At 33.3% G+C, this 23,174-nt stretch overlaps 1 protein-coding gene across 1 annotated transcript in view; it reads left to right on the plus strand.

Annotated features, from left to right (window-relative positions):
- Positions 1-446: 446 nt before the first annotated feature.
- LOC137407989 (putative acyl-CoA synthetase YngI) overlaps positions 447-23,174 on the plus strand; it is a 30,578-nt gene continuing 7,850 nt past the window's right edge. The window contains exons 1-9 of the mRNA XM_068094378.1: positions 447-635; positions 4,193-4,327; positions 6,907-7,064; positions 8,290-8,470; positions 10,025-10,111; positions 16,932-17,098; positions 19,612-19,777; positions 21,084-21,197; positions 22,879-23,027. Coding sequence (XP_067950479.1) covers positions 447-635; positions 4,193-4,327; positions 6,907-7,064; positions 8,290-8,470; positions 10,025-10,111; positions 16,932-17,098; positions 19,612-19,777; positions 21,084-21,197; positions 22,879-23,027 — 1,346 coding nt within the window. The remainder of the gene's footprint in view (positions 636-4,192; positions 4,328-6,906; positions 7,065-8,289; positions 8,471-10,024; positions 10,112-16,931; positions 17,099-19,611; positions 19,778-21,083; positions 21,198-22,878; positions 23,028-23,174) is intronic.

Raw genomic sequence — 23,174 nt, forward strand, 5'->3', positions numbered from 1 at the left:
CCAACACCGAGCATTTAGCTAGTTTTATGCAATAGTTACTAGACCTTATGATCTCTCACAGCATTCTGTTAAACCTATATCTCTCTTCCAGTATTATATAAATGTATACCTCTCATGGCGCACTCCACTGTCAGGGTACCCGTACAAGCTTATGTAAGGGTTTGAAACTGACATCACAAACACGTGACTCAATTCTTTCTGCTATTGCTAGCTTCCGGAAGCTTCTAACTCAACTTTGCAGAACATCAACACATGAGTGTAAGTGAGTGTGCTAATAGTTAGGAAAGCTTTTAGGTCAGAACACTTGCTTATACTAAAGGATTTGCTGTGCTGTCTAGTGATAAGTACTGTTTAGTAAAACTACAAACATTCATAAACCTAAGTATTTGATATTCTATTATAATAATTATCTCTCTTTATACAGATAAAGAGATAAAGATAAAGAAATGACATCTGGTCAGATATCAGGACCTCTAACCAAGAGCTATGTAGATGCCACTGATCCTAGTCATCCAATCCAAAAAGACCTGGTCTTATATGAGCTGTTTGAGAGAGCTAGAGAAAAGGGAATAGTTGGTGAGGTGGTCAACTTGGAGACGAATAGAAGGTTCACCACTACAGAGATACTAGAGAAGGTAAGGAGCGTAGAGTGCTTGTTGTTTTTAAAGAAAAGGAAACTTTGGACCAACTCCAAGGGATGCTATAGTTTATGAACATAAGTAGATGTTGTACTGTACTTACAACTGCCAGCAGAACTGTTTCTCTATGTCTAGTTAAGACGAGGGATACACTTGCTCACCTCATACTAGTGCAAGATGAACTTACACCAAATTTTAATATATATTTTATCAGAAAGTATCAGTATTTTTCAATCATTTGCTATTGTTTTTGATGTTTGAGGTGATCTGACTACAAGGATGTTTCAAGATTAACATTGCTAAAACTTGATCGCGATTCAAACTTTCAGATCAAATGGAAGTGCGACTACACAGTCAATAGTTGCGCAGAGGCTGACAGACAGAATAGAGACGCATAACGTTACAGCTTGAACACAGTGGCCGAGATCGATTATCGCAGCAAAAACAGCTAGTGATGTCATTTTGCACGTATTGTTTTCGGAAAATTTTAGCGGTTATCAAGTTTCGTCAATTTAAAACTGAAAACATCCGGGCAGTCTAGTCATATGTATTAATCTGTATAGGTTGTGTAACCTAATGCTATTTCACTCAAAATCATAAAAAACAGTTGATCATGTGATTGAGTAAGTCACATGACATCAATGCAATAATAGGACTCATACCAGCATGTCGACATCGATTAGTGAACTCTGACCAGGAATGCTATTGAGAAAGATTATGTAACTAAAAAATGATACTTATGATGACGATTTACTATACCTATATGTATTTATACCAGCTAAATGAGGTTTTGGCTAAAACTTATTTCAATTGAAAGGTTCGTATCTCTCTCTGAAGACTGAAAGCCTTTGTTAATTAGAGGATGGTTTACTTAACACAGCTACATGTAGCTCACGCCTCACAGCTAGCAAAGCCAGCATAACTCCTTTGTGTTTGTTTTGGTCAACCAAACAGAAAGACGTATGCCTATCAACACGGGAGGAAGGGACGCTTTGCTTATTTATATAATCAACATAATGACAATGCAAATATGAAAACTGATTGTTGTGACGGCATAGAGCATTGACTCTATCACCAAGTCATATAATCAAAGTTTTGCAGCAATGGAAAACTGTTTGCAATCAAATCAGCTATAATATTTTTGAATGTTTGTGTGAATGTTGTGAAAAGGAAATGCATCCTCATAATAAACACGAAACTTTTCTGCTAAAAATAAATTCACTCAAAACAGAGTTTTTACTTTAGATATAGTCCTAGTTTCAACTAGCAGAAGCTGCAGGTATTAAATGCACGCACCAAGCCTAAAGAGAAGAGAAATTTCTTTGCTGAAATAAATCAGCTTGCCTCCCTTTGTACCGCAGGTGTCGAACCTTTACTAATAAAAATTTCGCATGCACTGGGGCCACAAAACATGAAACTTGAAAAAGGAAGGAGCTAGTGAATTACTAACTCGTAAAAAAATTGTTTACAAACACACAGCTATTATAAAAACGGAATGTGTTTTTCAAAAAATTAGAAAGCATCAGCATATTTATCAACAAAAAGGGTGCGTGAAAAACACTTCAAACAATTTGTGATAATTTCTACGATTGAATGAGCAAAGGCAAAATGTGGCACATCATACAGTGTTCTGCTAAGTTAGATTAAAATATGGCGCGTCATACAATGTTGTGTTACTTTAGATATTGATATTACATACTGCACTCAATATATATACATGTATATGCATGTATATATGATGAGGCTTCAATAGCCGAAACATTACTGTCTGTAGCATGAGTATATGCTCCTTTATTTCAATTTGGTTGAGCATTCTGTGAGAGGTACGGCACTATTAGCCTTTGTGCAAAGCTCATCACTTTTGTTATTCGAGAACTCCGGTGTCAGCACATTGACTTTCTTAAAGTCTGTGAGGCAACTTAGTTGTTTCACGGCAGGAAGTCAACTCTCATTGGCAATGGGATTTGTCTCCCTTGTCTGCTTTGAGCTGCACTGATGAGGCTTCAATAGCCGAAGCAGTACCGTATGTAGCATGAATATATATATATATATATATATATATATATATATATATATATATATATATATATATATATATATATATATATGTATATGTATATGTATATGTATATATATGTATATGTATATATGTATATTATATACATTATATACATATATAAACTTTGTCAAACAACTGTAACTTTCCAACTTCATATCAGGAGGATAAGGTTTTGTGCAGACCAACTAAATTAAAAATAAATACAACGGCTGTAAAGGTGTTAAATAGTTGTAAGTTTAAAATTTCATAACTTGAAAGAAGTGTTTCGCTGAAATAAATTAGAAGGAAAAATGCAAATGTAAAGGTGTTTAAATGTAAATGTGAAATCATTAAAGAGTAATGGCTAAATATAGTTTATTTTGCTTTGATTACAATAAAAAGTTATTTGGTATACAATCATATGATTTCAGTGTTGGCATGCAAACATTGACATGTGAAAATATTGTAGGCTAGCTATAGACCTACATAGAGTGGTATAAAAACCCATCGTCATTATTTAATGCAATTACCTCCTGGTAAAAGTTGTCACCATTAAAAATAGGACCAAAATACTATGTTAACCTTGGTAACTATAGGTACCTACCATGTCTTTAGTGCATTTTGTTGTTATGATCTGCAAAATATAACATTACAATACACTGCGTGGAGAGTTCTTACCTTTGAGACAGACGTGCAACACAAACGCTGAATTTAACTTAAATGAATGTAATTTACAAACACATACTTGATGGAGTTTTCAGTATGTATTTTAATAAACTTCAAACTTTTAACAGAAATTTTATCATTTACGTTAGCGAATTGTGTTTATTATAACAGATATTGTATATACGGGATAGCGGATAACTCGCCATGGCAAGTTCTGCCGAATATTTTTTAATAACATGTATAATCAGTAACTTTGCCAAATTTCAAAGTTCGAGGTAAGTTATTGATTTCGTGGGCCGAACCAATTTGCCCTACGAAAAAACAGGAAGAAGCATTGTGTTGCATATACTTAGGTCTCAAAATATTTCAATATAATTGTCTGCTTGAGAAGAATTAGCCTTGATCCCAGATATAGTAATTGAATCGTACAAAAAGTATTTTTTACCCCGGGCGTCGTAATGCGTGGCCGCATTGGTAAAATAATCAGCGTGCGCTGTACATGTAGCTATATCTATAACCGGGATGACAGACATACTTTGAGAAACACATAATAGGCTCATTGACTGATTGGTTGATTGATTGGTTGATTGAATCATTCATTGATTTTTCTATTCATTGATATATTAATTTATTCACTCATTGTTACATTCATATTTTCATTTAATAGTTCATTCTGAGATTTAGGATCAGAATCACACAAAAACATTTTTCAACAAAGACATTCAATATTCAATTCAAATTCAATTCAAAGAAAAGTTCAATCAAAAATATTGTAATATAAAAGTAACTATATTGGATTGGAGCAACTTTACTTTCAATGACGATCTTTAAGTTTGTTGCATACTTGCAGGCAGATGGATATGCTAAGGGAATGTTGGCCCTGGGTCTTATCCCAGGTGAAGATACGTTTGCTGTAGTTGGATGTACTACGATAGAAGCAGTTAACTTGTTTACAGCCTGCAGTGCTATTGGTGTGGCTTTTGCTGTGAGTATATATATATATATATATATATTTTCCAGAGATGCCATTATTAGGCATTTTGCTGTCTGTCCCCACAAAATAAATCTTGTTCCAAGCCAAGTGAAAGAACAGGAAAGATCTATTACTTTTTAAAATCCCTTTAACTACTTTGTGAGTTTACAGATGTTTTTAAAAATATCAATACATCAATTGTGAGTATGAACATTTTCCAATAATGCCATTTTAGGCATTTGGCAGTCTGTCTCAACAAAATAACAACCAAGTGAACGTTCTAGAAAAACTTAATACACTTCAAAATCACTTTAATTACATTGGGAGTTTAATCATGTTTTTAAAAGTATTAAAGTATCAATGACTGATATTAGTAAAATCGAATTTGCATCGATTTTAAAAAAATTAAAAATTTCCCAACGTAATGCTCATGCATACAAAAAGTGAATGGTTTCAGTAACAATTATTCGCAAGAAACATCTGGTTGAATGAAGTTTAAACTAATAATTTATCCATTGCAAAGCATTTTATTCTAGAAAATTTGAACTCACCCTACTAACTGTACAAACGTTTAGAGCAAATGAGGATTTATCTACTCATAACTGTTCTAACAGATTAACTACAGTTGTGTGATCAACTTTGACTATACGCTAAAAGCAGACTAGGTTTGTGAGAGAAGATAACTCTTAGTAGTAAAAAAGGATGTAAAGCAAGTATGCAATAAAATTAGGATGCTTGCTCATAGCAAAGCAGGTTAACAAGCAAACTTAATCTATATAGTTGCATATTATATTTATTTTTTGAATTTATCTTTGTAACAAATGGATTTTAATTAATTTTTACTAAGTTTTATGCATGTGGCTTTACGGTTTGCATGTTGGTCAGAAACTGAAGCCGTTAAATCTGGCTGTGTGCTTTTGAAAAACTTGTTGTTTAACATTGTTTCATACCACAATATATCAGTGATTTTTACAATTTTTACATTATACTAATAGCCAGTGTGTCAATGCGTCAATTTATTTAGTTAATATGTATTAATACTATAATTTATAATATTAAAATTATTTTTGAAATTTAAGGTTGTAAAAAAATGAATTTTATGCGTGTGGCTTTATGGTTCGCATGTTGGCCAAAAACTAAAGCCACTAAAACTGATTTCATGCTTTTGTGAATTTTGCTGTTCAAACCACAATTTACAATATATATATATATATATATATATATATATATATATCTATATATATATATCAGTGATGTTCAAAGTCTTTTACTGATATTATCCTTATGGCCAGAGTGTCACACCGATTGGTTTTCAGTGTTTTCATCTTTTAAAATGTAAGCAAGGTTTTTTAGCAACATCCTGATTTCTGACATTCAAAAATGAAACTCTCCTTCATAGTTTGACCTTTTTTAAGGTGAGTCGTGCTAGAGAACAAACCAAAGAAATATTTCAGTTGGTGCACAATTGAGTAAGTCAACCATTTTAGTTAGTTTGTGGCATCGAACTTTAAGCACTGCTATGTCAAAGACGATGACAAATATTGCCGAATTTTGAAATTTTGCATTTATATTTGCCCTATTAATTTACATTTGTATCATTTTTCAAAGCATTTTGTAAGCCAATGTTTTCAAAACTTTTTTGGTTGGTTTTATGGGTCCGAGTCTCTTTTAGATAAAAATGTTTTTAACCAGGTAAATCTTTAAAACCGTTCGAGCAATTGTGTCAATTCAATTTATGCTAAACTTATTTGTACCGTATCAGACTTGAGCATTCTTTTGATATATTGATCATTTATCAATAAGATCTGTGCTATTTAAAGTATTAAAACCCGTCAATATCATTTGTATGCCAGGATTTATTAATAACAACAAACTCACGACAACGCATCGAATCAAGTTTGTGTTACAATCTGATTCGACATGTCAGCGTGTCAAAGCCTCTCTGTGACAAAATTGATGGCACCAAACTGACAAGAAGTTATAGAAGAGTTTTGATTTCAGTTATTATAATGTTTCTAGAGTACTACATTCAGGAATGATCATTGGTTTTAATGCAAAAGCATAAGTATTAATCGATATACTAGTACCTCAAAATGACAATGCATCAACTCAGGAACTCATCAATGAATTAATGTGTCAATTAGTCAATGCACTAATGTGTCAATGCATCAATGCACTAATGTGTCAGAGCATCAATGTGTCAGAACATCAATGTGTTATTGCATCGAATCATCAATGCACTAATGTTTCAGTACATCAATGCATCAGCGCATCAAGTTATTAATGTGTCAATGAATCAAAGTGGCAATGAATCAATGTTTCAATGTGTCATTGCATCAGTTCATTAATGCACTAATACGTAAATGCCTCAATGTGTCAATGCATTAATGCAGTAATGTGACAATGCATCAATGTGTCAATGCATCAATGCAGTAATGTGTCAATGCATCAATGTGTCAATGCAACAATGCATCAATGTATTTATTCAAATATTACAATATGTCATCATACTAGTCTTCCAATATTCCAGGGTGTGACTTTTCCACTGTGTTATAGCATTGATTTGCTACTAATATAGAACCTTGTTTCAGCACCCATACATTTATACACCTATGGACATATCAATAGCAAGCATCCTACCTAACATGGCACCAAGAGCTGTAGTGGTGGGAGAAGGAATTTCCGGCAAAATTTGCACCAGCTTTTTAGGCTTTTTTAAAGAAACCGACGCCTATCCACAGTCTGACAAGTGAGTTTGCATGGGAGTGTGATGTTTTTTCATATTGGTATCGACCTCTGACAGCATATACAATATTTGAGATATTACTCCATTCTGCACTTACTTAACAATTGTATACTACTAGCCACTGTAGTGTTCAGTACTGTCAATGATGCTAAAGCAGGTTAGCCAATGACAAACAAGGGCAGAGGCTATTACGTTGTGTCATGACATTAGGAGGTTACTGCTAGTTGGTATGTTATGGGCTCTTTACAACTAGCCGGTAATGGCTGGTTAACGCTGGATCCCAGTGTGTTGGCAGTTGTCATTTCAGCGATTATTTGTCAACTATGTGCACTGATGACGTTGCTGAGGCAAAGCAGATATGTTGGGAAACTTTGCGGCTGTCAAGCTTTCCTGATATTTCATTGTGCATCCATGACAGTCACTCTAATGTGCATTACTTTGGCAATGGTGATTGGTAGTCTTGAATCGCTTGATCTATATTTTTCTTTATGATTTTGGCTGCAGGACTAGTATTTTAACGACTGAGATGTATAATGAGAATACTACATCAGTGGTGTTATCATTATACAATTTATAAGAATTAGAGTGAGTTCATACTCAATACAAGGTATTGACTATGAACTCACTCTAATTCTTAGAAAGTCACCTACTATTGGATAAGATGATACGCGAAATTTCATGCACGCAACTCAGATTAGCTCAAACAATTTGATATCTGTTTAGGCAGCAAATCTTTTTTGGTAATTGTAAAAGAACTACTACTTTACTTTGGTTACAGTATTATTATTTATTAAGTTTTTAGTACAACTAAACCTTGACTTATGTTTCTCTTTGTATAAAAGGTTTTTGAAGCACCTTGCTCAAAATTTGATTTTGTCATATATGTTATGTTAAAAGGGAAAAAGCTACTTGAAGTTAAAAATTAAATGAAAAATAATTAAAAACAAGTAAATGAAGTTAATCTAAAGTTTTAAAATTTTAAAATTTGAGTGGAAGTCTATCTTTGACCCTATTTATTGCCAACCCTACACATTCGCTCATGTGTCTTCTCAATATATGCGACGGTTTGGACATATAAAGTAAATATCCAAACTTAACATACAATATAAATGTAACTTTATGTGTTAAACTTGACATACAAAGAGAATATAACATCGGATCTCACAGTTTTACTGTACATAGTAGCAACTAAAACAACTAGTGCTGCAAGGTATGATTGTTGTTTTAGACTTCCCTTCATAGAGCATATATTCTATGACAATTCCCACAATGACAGGGCACCTGCACACATGTGTCTAAACCCTCTCAGTCAACTTACAGAGATAGGAATGTCTGTATCAGATAAACAACTTGAGGAAGCCAAAAAGTCAGTCAAACCAGAATATCGACTCCATCATCTCTTTTCATCGGTAAGTAATGACTTCTAGTTGGTTCACCAAGAATTGGTTTTGTTTTGAGAGCTTAAAACGAAATTCCAGCCATATTTTTACTACTTTAGGTATGGGTAGCCAGGTAGTCATACTGTTATAGGATGGTGCAAGTGTATGAAATCTGATATGTTTTACTCTGCATTAACTCTTTTACTACAAAATCTTTTTGTGCTGGAGCTTCCATTTAAAGTTCTTCAATTTAAATTCTAAAATTAACAGAAAGTTCTGCACAAGACCGAATGTAGTCAAATTACAGAAGTCATGTTTAATATTTGTTGTAGTTCAGTACATCTGACCTCGAAATAACATTGCTGTCATTTTCATAGTTTGAATTAAAGGCTGAAACCTTCTTTTAGTGTAGAAGTACGATTATCATGAATATCTGCTCCCAAATGTTGAAGAAGTTCATAAGTGTTAGCTTTAGATATACCTTTAAGTAACTGCTTTCATAGTTTCTTTTCATTTATGCAGAACTGAAAGTTTAAAAAGATTGAGCCAGCAATTTTATGCTGCAAATTCTGAGTAAAAAGAAAAATGAACTGCTAATTTGCTATCGCGAAATGATAAAACAATATCTTAAATTTTTTGTGGCAATATTTTAGGCGGAACTATTAATTTTATGGTCTATGATGAATGTTTTTGAATAGGTACTAAGTATAGCCTTTTGTATAGGTACCAAGGCTAACCGTGATAACAGCTTACTCTCAGAATAAACATTGTAGGCGAGCCATTTGAATGCCTTTTCATAGGAAAATAGCTGAAAAGGAACTTGATGACAAACCTTTCAATACTAAAAGAAAAATACTTAGTGAACAATGTCATCGCAAATGAACCTGACGTGTACAGTCAAGTCTCTATATACAAACTTGAGGTTGGCGTGTTAAAGTGGTTGACCTATCCAGTAAAATAAATAGGTTAAACTGTATCTCTTTAAGCATGTAATGTGGCCAATTTAATTTGCTAAATGGCCTAAAATCATAGTGTAGCTTTTTATTAAAGGCTGTTGGTGATTATGCATAGCATGAAAACAAATATATTATATAGAACAGTATAAAAACAAACATGATAAGTTATATGTTATTTGCAAGTTAATTTATCTAAGTTATAGTCAATAATAATGTTATGTTACTTTGGAGCTGGGAACAGACATGGAGAGTCGATGATGCAAAGATTTGTAGTTCAATGTGAATAAAAAGATCAGTGGGGTAATGATCTCTATATATTTTTATCTGTATCACTTAGGCTAAATGAACTTTAAGATGAATTATCTTTAAATTTCTATATTTTGTTAATCCATTTCATTACTTTTATTACAAAACTGCAATATTTTGAAAAATTTTGAACTTTATACTTGGGAAGGTTTTTTGGGATATAAAGCCAAATATGTACTAAAACTTTTAACCATACTTGGTTTGAGAGATAATAAGAAGTAGATTCCAAGTAATGTTAAGTTTGTATCTGAATGTGAAGTAATGAGCATCAAACAGCGCAAGCAGGTCCTGATGATGTTTTAATGGAATTGTTCTGTTGCAGGGAAGCACAGGGAAGCCCAAGTGTATTGCTCACAGTCACTATTCTTTAGCCAATGAACTCCTGCAACTAAGAACTGAAAATCTTGAGGTACCAACTTTAAAACTTATATTGTGCTTTTTATATACTGTGTAAGTTATCTTCTTTTATTGAAAGAGGAGATAACTCTAACTCGATTTTGATCATCCTTGATGAGGTTTATGAAAAGAGAAGACATGCGTATTATAAATATAAAAAATACAGTATCTATTTTTAACATTTCAATTAATACTTCGAGTAGTATTTCCCAGCTACATAAAAATAAAGTTTGCAGATTTGTATTGTATCGTAGCATTGTCTCTGTTGCCTGAGTCCATTTTCTGCCCGCCTGAGTTCATTCTCTGCTATGGTTTCTTAACACAGAATCTAAAAACAGGAATATAAATTTCTGCAGTTTTGTTGTTTCTTTAATATTAGCCTGCTATCTTCTAGATTTACCTTGTTTCTTGATTTTAAATCACATTGAAAGAGCAAACGGGAAATGTCTTAATTACCATCACGGCCTGTTAGCATTTCAGTTAACAATTGTAAGAGTGGAAGAGAAATTTTATAATGGTAACAAACGATTTAAATCAACTCCTGACAGCATTAACTAATTAAACTCAACTCAGCTCAGGTTATGCTTCATGATTTATGAAAAAAATTACGATATTTATTAAGCACTAAACCAATTGATTTAAGTAAAAATAAGCTACTTTTTACACTATGTAGTAATTATATGTTTTAACCCATAGGTTATATTACAAAAGCTCTATTGAGATTAGTTCGGTTTGTCTAGAGTATTTGACATTATTTCTCACTGTGTTCAAGTTTTCGCTTAGATTCTAATGAAACTCCGTGTCTTGATTGAAAAACTTTCTTTCCTAGAGTTTCTTTCCAACTTCATCATTTTTGTGCCATTGTAGGAATGTCACCAAAACGTTATTTTATAACCACAATTGGCTAGCGTTACAAAATAGGCTTATACTCAAATGTATTACACACTGAAACCCTTGTCCACCAGCAGATGGCCTATATACTACATAACTTAAAATTGCTTTTCTAAAAATGCTACATCTATGTTTTATGTACCATCAAAACTAAGTTGTAATTTTAGCACTAGTACTAAGCAATTTTTACTACATGTAGTACACTTTCAATTTGTTTTGAAAAAAGCATAAACCTTTTTGTGTTCGGTTAATAAGATTTAGACCAGTCATTGTAGAATCTTAAGAGCTAGCAATATAAAAACTGCTGAGGAAGTTATGATACTAATCACTTATCTACCAAGTAATGGGCCAAGTAAGATTTTGGTTAGCGTTGGAGTTAGTCAATAGAAAAAGATTTTAGTATAAATCAGCTGAGTGCAGAAAAAAATCAATCTTTGTCATGTTCTATACAAATACTATTCTTACTATACAAATTAGTAGTAAATCAATTATAGATTAGTAGTAAATCAATCAAATCAATCAAAATACTCATAATTAAATCTGGTTGATAAATGAAGAATTTTTTGTTTACTGAATCAGGTTTACCAATACTTTATAATATATATATATGTATATATATATGTATATATATATATATATATATATATATATATATATATATATATATATATATATATATATATATATATGTATATATATATGTATATGTATATATATATATGTATATATATATATGTATATATATATGTATATATATATATATATATATATATGTATATATATATATATATATTAATAATACCAATATCTATATGCATATATTACTTCTCAAAGTATGTTTTCTGTTTTCGGTATGTCCAGCTATAATTATTAAACTTATGTAGGCCTATGTAAAATTCCACATTATGCTAGACTTGAACTCACGAAGATCGCGAACACAGATTGATAATTTAACAGTTTAACCACGAGACCGCGGAAGCTCATACAATTGCTCACTCTTTATACATAACATATACATCGTTTTCTTTTTTCACACCAAAATGATGTTTAACTACAACTCTATAAACTTATTTAATCTCTATAAAACGCGATGTTTTTTTGTCCTTGCTGTATTAGGGCTAATTTGTTTTTGGCAAAACGATATCAACAATAGACTCTCTCGATATTAGAATTTGGCGATTAAATTTTATTACCTCTATGAAAGGCGATGCCTTTTTGCGTTTTTGTGAACTTCTATTTCCGGCTTTTCGTAAAGTTCAAATGCTAAATCGCTGTAAAGGTTAATACTTTTCACACGGACAATTGTATTATCTCGAGTAGGAAGGCCTCTAGATTCTCTCACCTTCGATCAGACAAAAACACTACAATATATCATTTTTGTATATTGCCCTACCAGTATTGTGGTATTCAGAGTTTTGATGGATAGCTTCTGGTAGTACAGTAACCTTTCTTATACCCCCACACATCTATGCAAGAAATTGTTACTATTAATTCAACATATTCAGAATTTTGATTTCGTTTTTTCAGTTCGTATTAATTGTATCATTACAGAATCATATTTTATTGTAATTGTAGCAAAACCGACTTAATCTAGCTATTACTTGCTAATTATTTCACATTTACATCGAAACCATTTTAAAATTGTTTTATTTTTTTAATTTATTTGACCTGCACAAAACATTTTCCTCGTGATATGAAGTTTGAAAGCTAATTGTTTGACAAAGTTTCAAAACCTTAACAGTTGTTTTTATTTTCTTTCAATTTATTTCAACTACACAAAACACTTCTCTCATAATTTGTAGTTTGAAAGTTAGGACAAATGTTGTTATAATAATATTATAACAACATTTGCCCTTCTAACTTCATCCTTCTAAATTCATCTTGTAGAGTATATACTAGCTGTGCTATCCGGCGTTGCCTGGGCAATAAAAAAATATTTGGACAGAAAATTGATTCGTATTTAACATAATATGTTAAAAGTTAGAATGGCAAATGTTGTTATATTATAACAACATTTGACATTCTAACTTTTAAAATATTATGTTAAATACGAATCAATTTTCTGTCCAAATAATTGTTGGACACACTATATACAGTATATATATATATATATATGTATATATATTATATATATACATGTACATATATATAGTATATATATAATTCACGAGTATATATATATATATATATATATATATATATATATATATATATATATATATATATATATATATATATATATATATATATATATATATATATATATATACATATATATATATATATATATATATATACATATACACTCATGCTACATACAGTGCTGTTTCGGCTATTGAAGCCTCATCAGTGCAGCTCAGAGCTCAAGCAAGGGACACAAATCCCATTACCAATGAAAGTTCACTTCCTGCCATGAAACAACTAAGTTGCCTCACAGACTTGAAGAAAGTCAATGTGCTGACACCAGAGTGCTCAAATCACAATAGTGTTGAGCTTTGCACAAAGGCTAATAGTGCCGCACCTCTCACAGAGTGCTCAACCAAACCGAAGTGAGGGAGCATATACTTGTGCTACAGACAGTACTGTTTTGGCTATTGAAGCCTCATCAGTGCAGCTCAAAGCAGGCAATGGACACTAATCCCATTACCAATGAAAGTTTACTTTCTGCCATAAAACAATTAAGTTGCCTCACAGACTTTAGGAAAGTCAATGTGCTGACACCAGAGTGCACAAATCACAAAAGTGCTGAGCTTTGCACAAAAGCTAATAGTGCCGCACCTCTCACAGAGTGCTCAACCAAATCGAAGTGAGGGAGCATATACTCATGCTACAGACAGTACTGTTTTGGCTATTGAAGCCTCATCAGTGCAGCTCAGAGCTCAGGCAAGGAAAAAATATATATATATATAAATTAATATATATTTCTCAAAGTTTGTGTGTATGTCCGTTCGTCGATATAAATGTGCATCTATAGCTATTGAAATCTTGGAATAAAGAATCCGTAAAGCAGAAGATTTGATCTCAGATCTTCCCATTCACCAGTCCGCCACCTTACTAACTAAAGTACACGAGCTTAATAGATTCGCTAGAAAATATATGTCGCTATATGTAAGCAAATAAGCGACCAATTTCAATCGCAACACAAATTCATGGCGTAACGTAGGTAGCGCTTATTAGTAAGCGTACTCGAGTTAACCATTGGCAATGTGCCAGACTAATAGTAACTGGCATTCAACTTTCATTACCTCTCATTGTTTATAAGCTGGTTTTTAATACCCGGGCAATGCCAGGTAGCACCGCTAGTATTATATATATATAAAATTGTTTCCTCACCCCGGATACCCCGTATGGGTGGTAAATTCTGCTCTAACTCGGGTCTCCTACCAGAGACCTGGGAGTTTGAGCACTCACCTCAAGATCTTAGCTGTTCCCAATAGCGCACTTTTCTGCAACTCACCTGAGTTGATTGCTGTTGGTATTTGGGCAAGCCACATTTTATGTGCCGGTGTTATTGCGCCCAGTGCCGTAATGACTACTGGGATTACAGTTGTTCTTACATTCCAGCATTTTTCAATTTCTTCTCCAAGAGAGAGATATTTCTCTACCTTTTCTTTTTCTTTGCTGGCTATATTGTAGCCATTGGGTACTGCTATATCTATTATAGTAGCCCTCTTGTTCTCCTTGTCTACCACCACTATATCTGGTTGGTTTGCTAGGACATGCTTGTCAGTTCGGATGTAGAAGTCCCAGAGGATCTTAGCCCAGTCGTTTTCATTCACCTTACCAGGAGCTTCCCACCAGTGTTGTGGTTTATTAAGGCCATACTCATCACATAGACTTCTATACACAACACCTGCGACATGATTATGCCGCTCAGTGTATGCGTTCCCTGCTAGCTGCTTGCATCCACTGATGATGTGTTGAATGGTCTCAGGTGCATCTTTGCACAGTCTGTATCTAGGATCGTCTCTAGTGTGATAGATTTTCGTTTAGAGTTGCCTTGTTGGGAGCACTTGCTCCTGGGCTGCCATGATTAGCGACTCTGTATTGGCCGTTAGGTTTCCTTTGTTCAGCCACATATATGTCTGGTGAAGATCGCCAACCTTAGATATTTGTTGGTGGTAAGCACCATGAAGAGGTTTCGTGTGCCAGTCAATTTCCTCATCATCAGGGCGAAGGTCCGTTGTAAGAGCAGCCGATTGAAATTCAGCTAGTAACTTATCTGAGATGGCCATGGAGGCTGCATATGCTTTGATGCTTTGCTCCTCCTCTTTCACTGTCTGTTGTACACTTTTGAGTCCCCTACCGCCATCTTTCCTATCAAGCTACAATCTAGTAGTATCAGATTTTGGGTGGGGTGGTCCATGCATGGTCAGCAGTTTACGAGTTGCTATATCTGTTTCTTTGATGGCTTCCTCAGTCCACTTTATTATGCCTGCTGGATATCTTATTACTGGCAGTGCGTAGGTATTTATTGCCATGACTTGGTTCTTGGCATTGAGCTGGCTCCGTAAGACCTGACGAAGGCGTTTCTTGTATTCGGTAATGGCTTTGTGACGTACCTCGGCTTCGTGGTTGATGTTGCTTTGCATAATCCCCAAGTATATATATATATATATATATATATATATATATATATATATATATATATATATATATATATGTATGTATATATATGTGTATATATATATATATGTATATATGTGTATGTATATATATATATATGTATGTATATATATGTGTATATATATATATATATATATATATATATATATATATATATATATATATATATATATATATATATATATATATATATATATATGTATGTATGTATATACATATGTTTTTTAAAGTTTGTTTGTCGGTCTGTGTATGTCTAGCTACAGTTATTTAAATCTTGGAAATAAAATTCTAGTCCTATATATAACTAAAGTTCTATATCATATACAGGTCACACCTAGCATCATTGAACAAGCGTAATGAACTAATCAGCCCCTGTAGACAGTTAGGCAATATTTTCCTGTCAAATTTCAAAACCTGATGTTTCTATAAATCCTTTAACGACCATAATCCTCCAGCTACAAAAGTTTCAGTAGTTTTAATTGTTCTAGCTGTATATAAAGTAACCAAAACTGGTAGAAATGTTTTATCTGAAGATTGCTTTTACCAAGCATGAAACTATTAGTAATAAAGTGTTTTATGTAAAGTTATGGTCTGTTCTACTGGTTTTAACTTGCTCTGATTTTATCTTTGTATCATTTTCATACTCTGCTCAGATTTTACGCTTTCATTTGTAAAATATATATATATATATTATATATTATATATAATATATAATATATATGATACATCATGCTATATACATTTATGGTATAATTTGTAATATGGAGAGTACTTAGCTGTTGGTTAATCGTGACATAATATGAATTATATATATACAGTATATGCCTGTGTGTATATGTTGTCAGTATATGAGGGTTTAATAAAAGTTCATTACATATAATTTTTTTTCAATTCCTTATAATATGAATGAACTATAAACAGCTTGACAACATACGTGAACAAATAATACAAACTTTTAACTTGTGAAAACCTTTTTCAGTCGGCATATTCATTTTTAAAAACTGAGCAGGTGAATAAAAAAGTTTTTGTTGACTATGAAAAGAAAATTACTTTTTTTACCCTGTCATACTTCTTTAGCACTTGATCACAGTATTTCATTGTTGAATAGAAGTAGCAGGTATTTTAGAGTAAGTCTCCTTAGTTTAGCTGAGCGAGAACTCTGAAATCATCTCAGTTATTTAATCTATAAGCTCTAGACTTACATGTTTTTTATTGTTGACAAATTTTTTCTGAATTGCTGCTAATTAAAATGTTTATTGCAGACAATTATTTCTTATGTCATTGATAAAGTGTTTAAAACTCGAAAGTCATTGCAGCCGATGCTGACGATGAACCCGAGCATAGATGAAATGATAAGTTACTCTTGCGCAGCATGGGTGCTCGCAGGTAAAGTTTCCAAGTGTGTCTTTATACCAGCCATTAAGATGGATGTTCCTCTTGGCGAGAGTAGCAAAGTCATCACTCAGAGTGTTATTGATGAAGGGTGAGTCAGCTAGAAATAGAATCTTCAAGTGGTGATATACTTCTTAAAGAAAACCAAACCAAACTCACATTTGGACAGTTTTTCTTTGCCACGTAGATTTCAAAAAGCAGGCATTGACTGAGGTTTTTAAGTTTCCAAAGTACCAATTAGTCTTACCACACGTAAACCTATTGCAATCAAGTACATAATTATATACTTTAAAAAATAGTTGATCAGAAGACAGGCAACAATCTTTGCTGCTGAACTTGAGAAAAGCTGCAGCATTATTAAATCTTAAGGTATTTGGCTGTGTGCTGTGAAGTAATGAGCAATGCCAATGCTTTATTTTTCTGTTAAACCACACTTTGCATGGTAGAGAAATAATTAGTTTAACATTGTTAAGCAATGAATAAAGTTTAAATTAAAAATTTGGTATGGTGGAACCATTATAAATTTTAAAAATCAGCATCGTATAAAATCTTTTCAAAAAATTATTTTTTGTATTTGTTTTTAAATATTCCAATAAAAAATAAAATGATTTAAGTTGCAAATGCCATTTATTAAAGTAATATTAATCAATCAAAGACAGAAAGAGTTTATTAAATTTTACTTATGTTAAGTCATCTTTGTTAATCTAAACTATTCAGGTACTGTAAAACCTCTATTTAAATGCCAGTTTTATTTATGCGCCACCTTTAATACATGTAAAACGCCACTATCGGAGAAGGGTTGAAAAATATAGTGCTAACTTTTAATTGAACACTACCTCTATTTAGCAGCCACTTTGACACTCTTTGATCTTTAAGAACCCATTATAGATTGTGATCAGAAAAGTGTCCAAGAAACGGTATTAATAATGACTCGATTAAATATACAACAATTAATTCATTCTTTGTTGCCATGGTTTTAGTGACGGGGTATGTGAGAAAATCAATCATTACAGTCATTTGAACTAGACTCTGATTTGAAGTCACTACGGTCTAAATCCTATCCATTGTTTTTAGATTTGTCAATAATGTGGTTTACAATCTTACATGAAGAATTTAGAGTGTTTTGATGATCGATGAGAATACTTTTCAGTAACACGGTATGAAATAATAGCAGTCATCGCTATGGCATCCCTAAGTCCATTTTCTGACTTCAAAGCTTCATGGTTTTTTCTATAGAACTTTAACAGGGCCACCATTGAACTAATCAATAATGGTATTCGGGTAACATTTTTTGCTACTCAAAGTAGTTCCTTGTTTAACTTGGTCTGACCAATGATATACAGCCCCCCAAGGATAGCCGACAACTCTCATATGGGCGGGGTTTAATGATGGAGCTCTGTTGGAATGAACCCGAACACGGCACCCGAACAAACAAATATGCTGAATAAAGCCCCTTGTAAATTTACAAATATTATGAACTATAGTAGTTATTTTATTTATATGTTGAATTCATTTTGTTGTCAAATAAATATAGTATCCCAATATTGTCGCCATTATGATCAGTCAGTTGCCATTCGCAAGCAATCGTGGTATTAATAGTCACAATCGTAAAATAGCCAAAATTCGGTTTTGTATTTAGATGTTGAGTATGAAAACTACACAGCACAGCTTTGCCTACTGTCCCATCTTATTAGCCAGGTAATACAATGTGAAAATGATGAAAGACTTTGTCATTTTATATTAGGGGTGGTAAAATATTAATCAAAAACTAAGAAAAAAGGCTGTTGTGCGGGTAAATTATATTCAACTTTAAGCATATTCTACGACCTTTACCAATTTTAAAATTACTAAAAGTAGGTAATTTGAAATGTTTTAATTTGCATGGATCCATTATTTTTGTTAGGTATCACCCCTACATTGTAGAAATTCAAGGTTTGCTATTGTGAATCGCGGGGGCTACTGACTGAATGAGCTGATGAAACGATAACAGCGAGTCGTGTTTTCCAGAACCTAACAAGGCAACGTGACCGCCTCGTGAGAGTTGTGTTTGCACCGAAACCCAGGCTAGCACAATCCTAACAGAGCTCCATCATTAGACCCCGCCCATATGATAGCCGTCGGCTATCCTTGGGGGCTGTATATCATTGGTCTGACATATCGTTGCTTATAAAAAATGGTTTAACAACAATGCTGAGGTCAACAGCATTAATGTCACTCCACTCAAAGAAGAAAGCAAAATATAGGTAAAATTAGCATCGATTCACTTGTAAAAGAGTTAATTTATCGGCTTAAAATTCTGGTGAGCTAGTCAGAAAATACAGCGGCACCCTCTATTTGAACATCACTCTAATAAAACGTCCCTATAAGAAAAGGTTGCAAAATAGAGCACTATGGTGTTCAAGTAGTTGTTTCACGGTATGTTGAGTTATTTTTGTTATTCTAAACTCTTCATGTATAGCAACTTGCCAACTAGCAGACCATCATGTTAGGAAGTAGATTGACAAGTAAGAAAGTTAAAAGAAGTTATGTGGTACAAGTTGTGTGTAAAGATTCCACAGCTACAAAATGATAAAAAAAACTATATTCTTTTTTATTCTGTTGCAGAGTTCAGTACTTGATGATTCCAGGCGCAGCCAGTACCATGATTAGAAACTGCATTCTAAATGACAAAGTTGACTTTCCGCCAATAAAGTTTTTCCTAAACGGGGCACAGATTGTCTCCAGAGGCTTCAAAAAAAACTTGAAGGAATGCTTTCAAGGAATGGCTTTTGTAAGAAGAGAACTATGTTTCTGCCCACGCTGTTTGCTCCTCATTGCCTACGCTTTTTCATTTGCTTAATACACTATCATTGCAGTTGAGCCAAACTTTGAAAAACTGTTAAAAGTGGGAATTTGTTGTAAAATGCCAAGACTGAAATACCATGATGTGTTTTTTGGGCTAGTAACCAAAAGTTATTGATTCATCATGAAAGATAATTTGGTTTCTGTGACTGGTAGTGCAGAAAATTTTACCTACCATCTATGCAGAAGAGATGGTTTATCTTGGTGTCACTTTTAAACTTAACCCTCATATTTAACCACCGCCAGCATATTGCTTAAAGGGTTTACACATATGCGGAAGAGTATCGCTGATAAGGAGTCACCTTGATAGATGCCACACCTGATTTTTACATTCACCAGCTTTTCTTCCATTGGCCGCTACATTGTAGTTCTGTCTTCCAATGAGCCATCGACATTTTTATGAGCTCTGTCATAGATGTGTTGAAATAACTATTTCAACATTCTACATATTTAGTTATGTTATATTTAGTTATTTAGTTATTCTACATATGTAGTTATTTATAACAATCAGCACTTTTCAGAATGTAGAGTGCTGTTAGCGGTAGGCCTGACTATTTACCCATTAGGCCTATATGATTTTTTTTCATTACTGTTATTTAGTTATTTATTATTTTATTTGTTTATATATTTATTAATATATTTACTTGTTTATATATTTATCAGTAGATTCATTTATTTACATATTTATCAATATAATTATTAATGTTTAGTTATTTATTTATTTGAATATTCTTTTAGTTACAAAGTTAATAATATATTCATTTATTTATAAATGCATTTATTTATTAACATGTTTATCAGTTTGGGTATTTGATAATGTATTCAATTATTTATATGTGAATTAATATATTCATTTATTTATATGTTTATTGATATATATATATCTGTTTATTTGTTTTTATGTATTAATTTGGTAATTTATATATACTTATTTATATGTATATCTATACATATATTTGTGTCTATGTGTATAATATGCTGTCAGTACATAAGTTTGAAATTTGAGGAGTTAATAAAAGCTTATAAAACATTGTTTAAATTTCTTATGGTTTGAATAAACTACAAACAGCTTGAAAAAATTTATGAAGAAATGATTTAAACTGCTAATAAGAAAAAACTGAAAATTTGGAATATTAATCTTTAAAAACTGAGTTGATTAATTAAAAACATTTTTAGGGTGCATTTATTAGAGACAGAGTACGTCCCCTCATTTTTACCTTTTCATTTTTCTGTAGACTGATTATGCAATGACAGAGGCATTCGTTATTGCAACGACATCAGTCTATGACACGAAGGAAGGTGAAGAAGCCCGTATGCAAGCCAGACTTGTGGTAAAACCCAACACACAGGTTTGTAACATTCAATACTGACTGTGAAGTTCAACACTTATAGGTAGTAACTATTTAGCAGAAGAAAACAACTCCTGATTTCATGTCAAGTTCTGGTTTTAGTTTACAATATCTTTTGTAATCTACATAAAGTTTCGGTTAGCCACTTTAAGTAATGCTCAATACAATATTCCTATTGTCATATTAAAAAGTGAATGCGTATGTTGTGTTGAATAACCACTTTTTCTCTGTGGCAAGCTTGAAGCCTCACTGAGATACCAGCTCTTTTTAATGTTTACTTTGTTACATACCAACCTTTTAAAATTATCAGAGTTTGCAAAGTTTTTAGACCATCATGGGGATATAAATTGTTGCACTATTAAATGCCCTGAAGCCCTACAAGGAAGAGTCTGAAATTGTTAGGAAACATATTAAATAGGAGAGGTTAGATTGTTAAAAAGGCATTAGAGGTTATCTGAAGAGCATAGTAATTAAATTTTATGTATATTACATAAGTAATAGTAAACACTAGGTACCAAAAAACTTTGGAAACTTTCTATACAAAAACTCTATTTAAATTTTTTGTTGGTTTTTATTCAAGGCTGTAAACCTTTTCGTTTGTATAGCGCTAACTGATAATTTAGCATTCTATGTACAAATATGCAGCAGCCTTAGGAATTTCACCCCCTCCCACGAAATTGCAATCTACCAACAAATACGTGCTGCAGAGACAACAGATGTTGAAAGAGGCGCATAAAGCTGTAAGGGAGGCGCAGATGGAGACTAGACAAGCGGATCAAGAGAAGCTGCCGCGGTTCGCACCTGGAGAACGGGTGTGGTTGGTGAACAGGCGGCGGCAAAGGGAGGCAAGCCCTAAGCTACAAGATAATTTCTTTGGCCCCTACCAAGGCAAAGCCGCCTGGGCCAACTACACCTATGTGGTGGAAAGACAGGGCCAAACCTCAACCCAACACGAGTCCAGGTTAAAACCATATAATGCTTGCCCGGAAAACCTTGCACATGCTCCAGCAACGCTCGAGCCTCGAATAGGGCCAAATATGAAAGGGGCCAGGAGAGCTCGGTCCTCGCGAAAAAACCACCCACAAAATGATGAGGAATTATTGGAGTTCCCTTTCCAAATGAGTCCAGCTGATCTCAACGAAATGGGAAAGGCAACTCCGCAGGTCAATACCAAAAACTTGTATGAGGTTTCGAACTCCGAACCTCCTGCAGCACATCCCCAAGTGAAGGGAGAGAGGAAACAAACCCTTTCCACCTAAAAAGCCACGTTGAGTTAGATACAGACCTGGACTCCGGACACCTAACGATGTCCCCCAGGCTGTGGAAAATCTGATCACCATTACAGAAGAACCAAACCATCGTCCATCCTGTATCAGACAGAAACTGGAACGATACGGAGAGTGGATTTATCAAACAACAGAAGATTAGCCATAGACCAGACAACCCAGGATCCTAGCCACAAGATCACTAGATCATCAGTTATCCGCTGACAATAAACAGTTGATTAGTCAAGAAATTACCCGCCTTGAACCCGATGTTGAGCAGCTTGAGACAGGGCCGGCTGGTTACTCCACCCTTTTGTATTAATTAGACAGTCTTTGATGGAGGGGAGTGTATGGTGGACGCCACAAATATGCAGCAGCCTTAGGAAATCAAGCTTAGCTCTGTTTTGCTTTTTTAGTTAAGGATTGTTGACACTGATGGTGAGGTGGTGGACATTGGTGAAGATGGCATGGTGGAAGTGAAAACTTACAGTCAATTGAAAGAATACAGGAAACAAGAGCAATTGACAAAAGATCTTTTCACTAAAGATGGATTTATTAAAACAGGGTGAGAATGCATTGTGAGAAACTGTCTGCACCTTGATTATTAGCTTCATGAATCTGATAATTGACTGTTGTTTGGAAAGCAGTGTAGACATTTGTGTTGAAAATCTACATTTGTACTACAGCACTATCTTATTGAAAATTAAATAAA

Source organism: Watersipora subatra, chromosome 11 (genome assembly GCF_963576615.1).
Source record: "Watersipora subatra chromosome 11, tzWatSuba1.1, whole genome shotgun sequence".
In the NCBI taxonomy this organism is placed as follows: domain Eukaryota; kingdom Metazoa; phylum Bryozoa; class Gymnolaemata; order Cheilostomatida; family Watersiporidae; genus Watersipora; species Watersipora subatra.